This window comes from Pezoporus occidentalis, unplaced genomic scaffold (genome assembly GCF_034315485.1).
Source record: "Pezoporus occidentalis ecotype Australia unplaced genomic scaffold, CSIRO_AGI_Poc_V1 ctg324, whole genome shotgun sequence".
NCBI classification, from domain to species: Eukaryota; Metazoa; Chordata; class Aves; order Psittaciformes; family Psittacidae; genus Pezoporus; species Pezoporus occidentalis.
The window spans coordinates 277108-289080 of NW_026915202.1; the positions used below are offsets into that span (position 1 = coordinate 277108).

The 11973-nt window shown below is 56.0% G+C and overlaps 1 protein-coding gene, 1 long non-coding RNA gene and 4 gene segments (V, D, J or C); 5 read left to right on the plus strand and 1 right to left on the minus strand.

The window, feature by feature from the left end:
• Positions 1–415: 415 nt before the first annotated feature.
• Positions 416–1598, plus strand: LOC134168809 (T cell receptor alpha variable 1-2-like). The segment is given in 2 exon segments: positions 416–520; positions 1117–1598. Coding segments are annotated over 2 exon segments (366 nt in total).
• An 876-nt stretch (positions 1599–2474) lies between these two features.
• Positions 2475–3568, plus strand: LOC134168844 (T cell receptor alpha variable 4-like). The segment is given in 2 exon segments: positions 2475–2584; positions 3156–3568. Coding segments are annotated over 2 exon segments (465 nt in total).
• A 3293-nt stretch (positions 3569–6861) lies between these two features.
• LOC134168812 (immunoglobulin lambda variable 9-49-like) lies at positions 6862–8173 on the plus strand. The segment is given in 2 exon segments: positions 6862–6971; positions 7604–8173. Coding segments are annotated over 2 exon segments (615 nt in total).
• Positions 8174–8236: 63 nt separating this feature from the next.
• Positions 8237–9365, plus strand: LOC134168820 (T cell receptor alpha variable 1-1-like). The segment is given in 2 exon segments: positions 8237–8330; positions 8870–9365. Coding segments are annotated over 2 exon segments (375 nt in total).
• A 679-nt stretch (positions 9366–10044) lies between these two features.
• Positions 10045–10472, minus strand: LOC134168821 (feather keratin Cos1-1/Cos1-3/Cos2-1-like). Its single transcript, XM_062628869.1, has one exon. It carries the CDS (start codon positions 10375–10377, stop codon positions 10075–10077), a length of 303 nt encoding a protein of 100 aa, XP_062484853.1. The 5' UTR covers positions 10378–10472; the 3' UTR covers positions 10045–10074.
• Positions 10473–10481: 9 nt separating this feature from the next.
• Positions 10482–11254, plus strand: LOC134168823 (uncharacterized). The gene is made up of 2 exons (XR_009966675.1): positions 10482–10860; positions 10959–11254. It is a non-coding gene; the product is annotated as an uncharacterized LOC134168823 (long non-coding RNA).
• The last annotated feature ends 719 nt before the right edge of the window (positions 11255–11973 follow it).

Sequence of the window (11973 nt, forward strand, 5' to 3'; positions counted from 1 at the left end):
GAAGCCTTGCAGGACTGGGAGGGCTCGCTGCTGCTATCCTGTGACCAAAACTCTGTACTGCAGGGGGTCACTCGGTGCCTGCAGGGTTTGGGGTTGTTGAACATAAGGTCTGAGAGAGCTGGAGAGCCTTGGTGTGAGCTGCCAAGAGCTTGGGGCTTTACACCGTGTAGGATCCAGGAGAGACCAAGTCAGATAAGCGCGTGGGCGTGGTGGGAGAGGACACAGGCATCAGCTAAGGACGGACTCGCAGTGGAATGGCAGAAGGTGGCGTCTGCAGAAGCAAGATGTGTCATTACTGGAGGAGACAAGACCACAGCACAGGCATTTCAGCTGTGGTCAGCGGCAGCATTTATCCCTCCCCATATCATTCGTTGTTCCCTTTGTAGAGTCATTTCCGACAGCTCCGCTATCCTGGTGGGGACGTGTGGGTTTCTGAGTCTCTCTCACACATGCAGGAAGCTTGGTCTCAGCATGCTCCTTGGGTACCTCATCCTTGCTGCCTTCCTGAGGAAACCGCTGGGTAAGCATTGGCTTTGACTGACGGGATGATTCCTCTTCTTCCCAAAGACCCTCACCCCAACAGTTCCTTGCAGGGAGGAGCTCTCGATGGGCACATGTTGGAAACATCAGCTCACACAGGTGGTTTTGTAGATTCTTGCTCAAGATGCTGATATAGCTGACAGAGAAAAGATGAGACAGAGAAGCATCATCTCCTCTCCTGATCAGCTTAGAGCCCTTCTTGTCAACTCTCCATCTCCCTCTGCCTCTCGCTGCTGCTCTGCCCCTCACACTGCTGGAGGTGTCCTGGAGCCAGCACAGGAGGGCCAGGCACTGCAGGCAGCTGTCCCTGGAGACTGCAGGCAGCATGAGAGTGGAGACCAAAGACGTGCATGGAAGCACAGCTCTCCTATGAGAGAGCTCTCCTCTGAGCTGTATCCCTTTGGGGAATAATTGATGTTATTGTGCTGTGAGATCCACACTGAGCTGAGGTCTTAATCTCCTGTCCCAAGACATTGTGTTACACAGGGACCCTTCTCTTCCAACACTTTTCAGCCACTCTTGTTTTGCACCTTGGAGGACTTCCCTGCACAGTCACTGCCTCCTCTTTTCTTCCAGGAACAATGGGACAGACTCAGCAAGAAGGACAAGTCACAGTAAAGGAGAGAGACACTTTCCAGACCACCTGCACTTACCAGAGTGCCAGCTTTGATGCCTTGCTTTGGTACCAGCAAAGGAAAGACCAAGCCCCACAGCTCATCTCGTATCAGGCACTTGCTGGCCCCAGGCAGAGCGGCCGTTTCACCACTCTGCTGAACACCACAGGGAAATACAGCCTCCTGAAGCTGCAGGAGGTCGAGCTCTCTGACAGTGCCTTGTACCTCTGTGCTGGGCAAGACACCGTGGTGCAGGGAGATGCCTCAGCTGTGCAATAACACAGGGAGGGGTTGAGGGGAGGATCTACGATCATCTTCAGCTGCTAAAGAGAGTGGTGGTGTAGTGATGAGCTCCTCTGGCAGCAAGGGACTCCACATCTGGGACATGCCAGACTTGCAGCAGGACACAGTAAGGAAATTTTTGTGACCCATTCAGGCAGATTAAACACATGCTGGTGCTTTATTAAATAAAAATATAGAAAATATATTGGAAAGGGGTCCATCATCGTGAGCTGTTCTACAAGGAGTCTGCAAAGATGCATTTGGCACCACTTCCTTCTGGACACTGCCACTAGCACCAATCCTGGGAGCGTTTGCATGGGGCACCTCAGCGTCATGGATTGCGTGGTTGCCTTAAGCTGGTGGACAAGATGTGTTAGAGAAACCCTTCTGTTGAGTCACAAGGTTCAGAAAAGACCCCTTTGCTTTCCAGCTGATCCTCAGATGTTAGAGGGGCTGGGTGCACCTGGAGCCAACCTTGGTCTTAGACTTGGTCAAAGGTTTATATCTAAAGGATTGTGGAGTGCTTGTCCTTCTTGTCCATATTCGTCCTGCATTCCAACAAACTACAAGGGGGGGATCCTTGAACACTTTATATTTCACCAGCCTATCAGTGTCCCAGGAATGACGAGACCCTTGTGCCCATCGAGCGTGTCCATGTCCTGGACAGTCACCAACTTGCAGGGTGATTCATCTGACATATTCAGGGACCTCCACCGGCAGCGTCACAGAGTCAAATCCCTCAGTGCAAATATTCAAGTCTCCAGAGTCTTACACAAATCAGATTTCAGCTGAAGCTTTTAATGATACAAAACACGAGTTTGTGCACGTGCTCCCAAGAGGTACCAGGCTGCGAGGACAGTGCTGCCTGATTAGGGGAACCCCTTTGGCAGGAGACCCCCTTCTGCCCGCGCACAGCCGCTGAGCACCCTCAGGCCGGCTCAGACCCCCAGCAAAGCCGACGCAGGACCCAGCCCCGGGGCGGAGCTGGCGGCGGGGAGGGGACGAGAGAAGGGGCGGAGGTGGCGGAGAGGAGGAGCCGGGAGCCCGGAGCCGGGGCTGCAGCGGGCAGGGAGGACGCGGGCGGCGGAGCGGCGGGATGCGGCGGTGCCGGGCGGCGGCGCTGGCGGGGCTGGCCGCGGTGCTCCTGGGTGCGCGGGGCTGGCGGCGGTGGCGGGGCCGGTTTGTGCCCGGGCTCTTCCGCGGGGAGCCCAGCGCCAACCTCTCCCGCTCCTTCCACGCCTCCTTCCCCCTCCCTGCCTCTCTGACACCCCTCGTCCCCCTTTGCAAACCCTCCGAGTCCCCACTTCCTACCCTCTTCCTACTCCACTACGTCCCCCATTTCTCCCCTTCTTTCACAGCTCTGGGCACAAGTTTGATTTCCTGCACGCCGCATTTATTCCATCTTCTCACCCCCTTCTGCATTCAGCATTTATTCTCCTTCGGATTTCAGCCCTCCATCCTTCACTGTAGGCACCCTCAACTCCCCCGTCCCCTCTCTCGCTCTCCATCCACCCACCCATGCACCTGACTTTCATCCTCTCTCTCCGTGTGTCCATTTCAAATTCCCACCCATGGAGGGATCACTCTCCATCCCTGTTGATGGGTCCTGTCCCCATCTGTATCAGTCCGGCTCTGTCTCGCTGCCACTCTTGCTAACCCTTTGAGAAAATCGGATCTCGGTGATCTTTGACAACGTTTGTCCTTTCCTTGTGTCGGCAGCGGCTCTGGGCAGAGCCCAGGTGCAGCAGGACCCGTGGGCAGAGACCACCGAGGGCACCGGCATCAGCATCAACTGCTCACACCCCAACATAGGGCTTTACGAGTTCATCTATTGGTACCGTCAGCTCCCGGGCCGTGGCCCCGCATTCCTCGTGAGCGTTCTTCAAGGCTCCAAAGTGCTGCTGGACCCGCCGGGGCGGCTCTCGGTGGCGGCAAAACGCCGGTTCAGCGTCCTGTGGCTCTCTGGGCCCCGGCTCCGGGACTCGGCGGTGTACTACTGCGCCCACGAGACACGGAGATGGAAGCCGGGTCTGCGGCAGAGCACGAACCCCCGCGGGCGGGGCCGGGTGCGTGTGTCGGAGGGGTGGGACAGAGCCGTCGGGGCCCCCAGGCGGCGCCCCAGGTGCCTTTAGTGCCCTTGTGTGGGCTCAGCACCGTTTCTCCTCGGTGACTGCTGTGGGTCTGTGCTCCTGGGCGCAGCAAAGGGCCCCGCTCGGGACGGGTTCGGCAGGGCAGGGAGGGGAGTCGGGTGCTTCCTAAAAGGCTCTTCTTGGTTCTCCAGGACGGGCTCGGAGCTTTCTGGCGAACGCGGCATCCACTGTCTCCTCTGTAAAGGCCGCCAGCAGTACAATGCCCAGAAGGAAACGCACACAACACACATACTTGCTCACCTGCAAATACGTGTTCACAAACGTGCAGAATAGGCACACAGAAATGCACTTGTTCACACACACTAGCAGACACTCCCTGTCCCGTGTGCAGTTGCAAATGCACACATAAATGCAAACACGCAGGCACTAATACACCCTCAGGCAGAGACAGGCACAGGAGGAAGCACAGCCTCACTCCACACGCTGAGCATCAGGATCCCACTGCCCAGCTCCCTGCCTCTGTGCCCTGACAACTTTAGGCAAGTCTTTGAGAGCCCACTGCTAAGAAGGTAAAAGGCACTAGCCATCGCTGGTGGATTTTGTGTCAGCAGAAAGCTCTGGGGCTTCTGTGGGTTGGGCAGAAGTAGTTCAACTGATCGTGTTCTCATTACAGGAAAAAGAGAGGGTCTGTTGGGGTCCAAGCTCCAGGGTCTGGTTTTGGACATTGAGCCTGTTCACACAAAATGGGTGTGCATGAGGCAAAATCAAAGCTGGACACCATGCCTATTGCAGCAGGTCTGGGTAATCTCCTTTACAAGTAAAATAATCCCAAAGTCTGACAAGAGCAAGGTCACGCCGATGGTTGCCATAGGGTGGGTGTGGAGGTCTCAGACCTGTTCCAGAAAAGGGTTTGAGGGTGGTGGGAGAGGACACAGGCATCAGCTAAGGACGGACTCGCAGTGGAATGGCAGAAGGTGGCATCTGCAGAAGCAAGATGTGTCATTACTGGAGGAGACAAGACCACAGCACAGGCATTTCAGCTGTGCTCAGCAGCAGCATTTACCCCTCCCCATATCATTCGTTGTTCCCTTTGTAGAGTCATTTCTGACAGCTCCGCTATCCTGGTGGGGACGTGTGGGTTTCTGAGTCTCTGTCACACATGCAGGAAGTGTCCCATGCTCCTTGGGTACCTCAAAATTGCTGCCTTCCTGAGGAAACCGCTGGGTAAGCATTCCCCAGGCATCAAAGACCCTGTTTTCCTTGCAGGGAAGATGGGCACATGTTGGAAACATCAGCTCACACAGGTGGTTTTGTATTCATTCCTTCTGATATAGCTGACATAGAAAAGATGAGACAGAGAAGCCTTCCTCTCCTGATGCAGAGCTGCTGACTCTTCTCCCTTGCCTCTTGCAGGCACCATGCCCCTCACACTGCTGGAGGTGTCCCCAGCACAGGAGGACCAGTCACTGCAGGCAGCATGAGAGAGAGACCTTTCAAACAACTTGCTGAAACATACCAGGGTATCCCTTTCGGGGGTAATTGGCATTTTTGTGCTGTCGGATCCACAGTGAGCTGAGGTCTCAACCTCCTGTCCCAAAACATTGTGTTGCTGTTCCCATCAATGTGGCTTAGCTGGAGAACAGGGACAGGGACCTTTGTCCACCAATACTTTGCAGCTGCTCTTGTTTTGCATCTCAGAGCACGCTGCTGAACATCACAAGGGAAAGGACAGCCTCCTGAAGCTGCAGGAAGGGATGCCTCACAACAGACTGTGTTGCCCGAGGTTGTGTCCACCCTGTGCTGGGCAAGACACCGTGGTGCAGGCATTCCTGCTTTCTTCCAGGCACCATGGGGCAGATCACTCTCACCCAGCAAGAAGTCACAGTAAAGGAGAAAGAAACCTTCCAGACCACCTGCACTTACCAGAGCGCTAACTTTTACGGCTTAGCTTGGTACCAGCAGAAGAAAGACCAAGCCCCACAGCTCATCTCGTATCAGGCAGTTGCTGGCCATAAGCAGAGCGGCCGTTTCAGCACGCTGCTGAACACCACAGGGAAATACAGCCTCCTGAAGCTGCAGGAGGTCGAGCTCTCCGACAGTGCCTTGTACCTCTGTGCTGAGCAAGACACTCTGGTGCAGGCAGCTGCCCCAGCTGTGCAAGGAAGAAACACACAACAGGAAACCACACTCATGAGGTAGATGAAGCCAGACCCCAGACCTCTGTGTCGGAAACGAGTAAGCCAAGACACCAACATAAAAATGAACTTTACGGCCAAGCCCCTGGGCTCCTGATGCTCTACTAAGGGGAGCTGGAGGGGAGATCTATGATCATCCTCAGCTCTTAAACAGGGAGCGGTGTCGTACAGATGAGCTCCTCTGTCACCAAGGGTCTGTGTGTCCTGGACATGTAAGACTTGCAGCAGCCTACAGTAGGGAAAGGGAAAGGTCTGTTACCCCTTCAGGCAGATTAAACACATGCTGGTGCTTTAATTAAAAAATATCTTGGACAGAGCTCCACCATCGTGAGCTGTTCTACAAGGAGTCTGCAAAGATGCGTTAGGAGCCGATGCCTTCTGGACACTGCCACTAGCACCAACCCTGGGAGCGTTTGCATGGGGCACCTCAGTGTCATGGATCGTGTGATCACCTTAAGCTGGTGGACAAGATGTGTTAGAGAGACCCTTCTGTTGAGTCACAAGGTTCAGAAAAGACCCCTTTGCTTTCCAGCTGATCCTCAGATGTTAGAGGGGCTGGGTGCACCTGGAGCCAGCCTTGGTCTTAGACTTGGTCAAAGGTTTATATCTAAAGGATTGTGGAGTGCTTGTCCTTCTTGTCCATATTCGTCCTGCATTCCAACAAACTACAAGGGGGGGATCCTCGAACCGTTTATATTTCACCAGCCTATCAGTGTCCCAGGAATGACGAGACCCTTGTGCCCATCGAGCGTGTCCATGTCCTGGACAGTCACCAGCTTGCAGGGTGATTCATCTGACATATTCAGGGACCTCCACCGACAGCGTCACAGAGTCAAATCCCTCAGTGCAAATATTCAAGTCCCCGGAGTCTTACACAAATCAGATTTCAGCTGAAGCTTTTAATGATACAAAACACGAGTTTGTGCACGTGCTCCCAAGAGGTACCAGGCTGCGAGGACAGTGCTGCCTGATTAGGGGAACCCCTTTGGCAGGAGACCCCCTTCTGCCCGCGCACAGCCGCTGAGCACCCTCAGGCCGGCTCAGACCCCCGGCAAAGCCGACGCAGGACCCAGCCCCGGGGCGGAGCTGGCGGCGGGGAGGGGACGAGAGAAGGGGCGGAGGTGGCGGAGAGGAGGAGCCGGGAGCCCGGAGCCGGGGCTGCAGCGGGCAGGGAGGACGCGGGCGGCGGAGCGGCGGGATGCGGCGGTGCCGGGCGGCGGCGCTGGCGGGGCTGGCCGCGGTGCTCCTGGGTGCGCGGGGCTGGCGGCGGTGGCGGGGCCGGTTTGTGCCCGGGCTCTTCCGCGGGGAGCCCAGCGCCAACCTCTCCCGCTCCTTCCACGCCTCCTTCCCCCTCCCTGCCTCTCTGACACCCCTCGTCCCCCTTTGCAAACCCTCCGAGTCCCCTCTTCCTACTCGCCCTATTTCTCCGCTGCCTCTGTCGCTACGAGCCTGCTTGCATGTGCGCCTGCTTTTCCATGCACCATCTCCTTCACGGCTGCATTCAGAGCTTATTGCCCTGAATACAGCCCTCTGTCCTGACCTGTAATACACCCTCCTGATCTGCCCTTTATCCATTCATCCCGTCAGTTTATGACACATCTCTCCCTATATCTGCCATTCTAAGCTCCTCTTCCTGCTCTAAAACCCCTCGTTGCTTCCTTTGCTTCTGGAGGCACAACTTTGGTTTCCTGCATTCCACAGTTACACCCTGCAGCCACACAACCCCTGTTCATTCTTTATTCTCCATCTCTGTTGACGTTCACGTGTTCCAGCTGTTCTGGTCCGGCTCTGTCTCACTGCCACTCTTGCTAATCCTTTCTCTGAGAAAATCGAATCTCGGTGATCTTTGACAACGTTTGTCCTTTCCTTCTCCTGTCGGCAGCAGCTGTGGGCAGAGCCCAGGTGCAGCAGGACCCGTGGGCAGAGACCACCGAGGGCACCGGCATCAGCATCAACTGCTCACACCCCAATAGACAGTTAAACGACTTCATCCATTGGTACCGTCAGGTCCCGGGCCGTGGCCCCGCATTCCTCGTAAGCGCTCTTCAAGGCTCCAAAGTGCTGCTGGACCCGCCGGGGCGGCTCTCGGTGGCGGCAGATCGCCGGTCCAACGTGCTGTGGCTCTCTGGGCCCCGGCTCCGGGACGCGGCGGTGTACTACTGCGCCCAGCAAGCACGGAGAGAGGAGCCGGGGCTGCGGCCGAGCAAAAACCGCCGCGGGCGGGGCCGGGCGTGTGTGTCGGGGGCGCGGACAGCGGCGCCCGGGCCCGCGAGGGGGCGCTGCTGCTCCGCCCGGCACCGCCATCGGACCCGTCGAGGCCCCCCCTTTCGTGCCCCGCTGCATCCCCCGCAAGCGGCTCCGGAGCCAGAGAGCCTGCACTGCTGCACGGCAGTGTTCATCTGTCCTGGGGCATCTGCGGGAGAGGCGTTGCTCCCAGGCGGCTGAGCAACAACGCTTCCCCGCTTCTCTTTGCTGCCCCAACAGAGCCGTTCCCGGCAGCTCTCTCGTCTCGGGGCTGGGAGCTGGTTTTGTGACAGCAAACAGGCAGGTTGATCTCAGCATGCAACTCGGATATCTCATCCTCACTGTTTTCTTGGGGCAACTGCAAGGTAAGTCCTGCCCTTCTGTAAGCACTTGCCTCTTCCTCTCCCCAGGGAACCCTTGCCTGCTTTATCAGGGTCATGCCAAGAACTACTCTTGAATAACGGGAAAAAAGCTGGGAAGCATCACCTCCCATTTGTGGTTTTGCACGTTCTCTCCAGATGCCATTCCTATTGGAAACAAGATTAGTACAGAGAGATATGCTACTGCTCCTGCTTTTCTCTCCCCTTCATCTCTCTGCCTATCTCTTCCTATTCACTTGCTGTCACCATAGCAGATCAAATCCAGCTCTGCAGTCCCACATTTCTCCCTTTCCAACACAAGGTAGCAGATCTTGTCCAAGATGCCCCAGGCACTTTGCAGTTATCTCACATTAATAGGGTGTCCCATTTTGCCCAAAATTGCTCTTCCTCTTTGCATCCCCAGGCATCAGTGTTTTCCTGGCGGGCAAGGGGAAGGGAGCTTTCACCAGCTGGGTTTGTATCCATTCCTTCTTTGCTTCCTGGAGCCTTTCCCTGCAGAGCTGCTGACCTTTCCTTTCTTGCAGGCACCATGGGGCAGATCACACTCACCCAGCAAGAAGGACAAGTCACAGTAAAGGAGAGAGAAACCTTTCAAACAACTTGCACATACCAGGCGTCCAACTTTCAAGGTTTGGCTTGGTACCAGCAAAAGAAAGACCAAGCCCCACAGCTCATCTCGTATCAGGCAGTTGCTGGCCCCAGGCAGAGCGGCCGTTTCAGCACGCTGCTGAACACCACAGGGAAATACAGCCTCCTGAAGCTGCAGGAGGTCGAGCTCTCCGACAGTGCCTTGTACCTCTGTGCTGGGCAAGACACCGTGGTGCAGGCAGCTGCCCCAGCTGTGCAATAACTCAGGGAGGCAGGGTTTGTCTTGGGGGGATCTTTGATTATCCCCAGGTCCTAAACAGGGGGTGGTGTCACAGAGATGAGCTCCTATGGCAGCAAGGGACTCTGTGTCCTGGACATGCCAGATTTGCAGCAGCGTACAGTAGGGAATTTTTATTTTACAATCATTGAGACTAGGACATAAGTGACGTAGTCGTGAACCTGTCTCTAGACATACCCTCTTGAAAAAACACAGGACCAACACTTTAGAAAGCAGCTGAAAATGATGTGGGTACACTGTGAATATTCCTGCGTCTTTGTGCTGGCATTTTTTGTCCTGGTGCTTTGCATACCAGTGCTGGAACAGCCTGCAGCAAGAGGGAGCTTTCGGCTGCCTCTTCTGTTATTCGAGAGGTGGCTGAGTTTGCCTTGCAGCCAAGGTTCCTCTGTGCCAGTTTCTGCACACGATAGTGTGTTGGTTTACCTGGCAAGGTACAGGTACTGAAGGGGCTGCTGGATTGGCTTCTGTGAGAAGATAACAGCCAGTAATAGCCGGCTCCAAGACAGCCTGCTGCCAAAAGCTGAGCCAACACAGTGCCTCTGTGACAGCATATTGAAGGAAGGGTGAAACAGCAGCTCTCACAGGGGAAGGACCACAAGGAGGCCAGGCTTGCCAGTGAAGCAGAACTTTAATGAGTTAAAAGAGGGAAACAAAGACCGAGTGGAGGGCACCAGTGCAGGGATCCCTGGGGAAAGCCAAGAGTCTGCGGTTCTTGGCTGTGGAGAAGGGAGAGAAAGGAAAGCTCATTCAGCTGTGTTGAAAACATCCAGAAGATCGATCCTCTATCCAGCACCATGCCCTGAGTTCCTGCAGATGTCTCCCGGGGCTCTCCCAGCACGTTTATCAGAGGAGGTACCTCCTGCCACCATAGCGTCGGGAAATGCCAGAGAGGTCGAAGCCCCCGGAGTTGATGGGCACTCCACCGCAGCTGAGGATGCTGCCAATGGCAGCGGAGGTGGAGGAGCCCACAATGGTGTTCTGAGGGAAGGAGCTGAGGATGGGGCCGGGCAGGGTCACCACCACAGCAGGAGGCTCGATGACAACAGTGGAGCTCTGGCACTGCCTGACACAGCACTCATTGCAGCTGTTGGCCAGCGGGGTCGGGCCGCAGGGCTGGCAGGGCACGCACGGGTTGTAGCAGGACATGTCTGGGTGTTGGAGCTTCACCTGGACACAGGGCAGGGGCAAGCAGAGGATGAGCACAAGGGTGGATGAGGAGCAGCCTGGCTTTCCTGTGGCAAAGAGCCAATAAGGAGCGGGCAGCTGGAAGCTGCGCCAGGTGCCACAGGGTCTCCATTGCCGATATAGAGCAGCCTGGGACAGGGAGGGTCTCTTGGAATTTGTAAACCAAAAGCCCCTTCAGCCACTTCCCAGCCTTTCTCTAGGCAGACATTCTCCCCACTTCTCTCATCTATGCACAACGCTGCAAGCCCCAGCACAGGATAAGGCTAACATCAGCTGAGAGTTTCACTGAGGATAGACCGCGCTTTTAGGAGGAGGACAAGGGGCTTCAGACTCACCTGGTTCTCAAGGAGGAGGAGGCAAGAGAAGTGGATGAGAGAGCAGGGACCTGGCCTGCCTTTTATATCTGCCCATCACTGCCGCAGGACCAGAGGTGCCTTTGCAGAGGTAACAATTATCTGACAAGCTCATCTTGATGCAAACCATTGCAGCTAATGATATGGGCTGTGCTTTGGTTTCCAACACTGCTGCCTTTTCATTTCCAGGTTTGGGCCATGCCTGTTTCCCAATGAAGGCTTCTTCTGAGCACAGGCATGAAAGGCCTTGGGATTTCTGAGTCAGGAATGCAGCAGTCCTGGCAGAAGACTTAGCTCAAGTGCTGGATGCGTCCTTAGAAGGCCAGTGACATTAGTCTGGGTCACTCGAGTTTCTCAGGAAGAAGCTCCAGCCATTCTCGGCAGGAAGGAAGCCCAAGGGTTCCTGGCTATGAGGATGTGCCACATGCATGTCTGAGTACACACTGGAAAAGAATTGGTACATAATTCTACACTGATGTGCATGAGCTGTGTGTCTGTGTCCTTGTGTGCCCCTCATCAGGAGGAAATGTCCTGCTCATAGTGAGGACACGCTCCACTGTTCTGCCCATTAGCAGGACAGAGCAGCAGGTTTCCAGGGTCAGAGCGTTTGTGGTCATTCCACATGATGAGAAAACGTTTCCCAGGGAGGTTGTGCAATGTCAGTAATGGGAGATGCTCAAGGCTGGAGTGAATGTGACCTTGGGCAACCTGATCTAACGATATCTGTTCCGAGCAGCCCCTGGAGGTCCCTCCCGACCTGCTTTCTGTGATTCCACAGCGGCCCTGGCCTTCCTGAGCCCTGCGTGCCGATGGGCACAGGACTCCTCACACTCCCTCTGCCACAAGAGAATTTCTAGGCACTGCGCTGGGACTGCAGAGGGGCAAGGGAAGGCAGGAGCTCAGCCTTCTCTCTGCCCTGCGCAGGAAATCCGTGGCTGGTGTTTGCAGCCCCCACGCTGGGAAACAGCTCCGAGAAGCTGCTCCATCTCCTGCAGCGGTGGAAGCTGGTTCCTGATGGGCGTCCTTGCTGGAAGAGGGGGCAGTCCCTCTCCCCGAAGACCCCCTTCTGCCCGCGCACAGGCGCTGAGCACCCTCAGGCCGGCTCAGACCCCCAGCAAAGCCGACGCAGGACCCAGCCCCGGGGCGGAGCTGGCGGCGGGGAGGGGACGAGAGAAGGGGCGGAGGTGGCGGAGAGGAGGAGCCG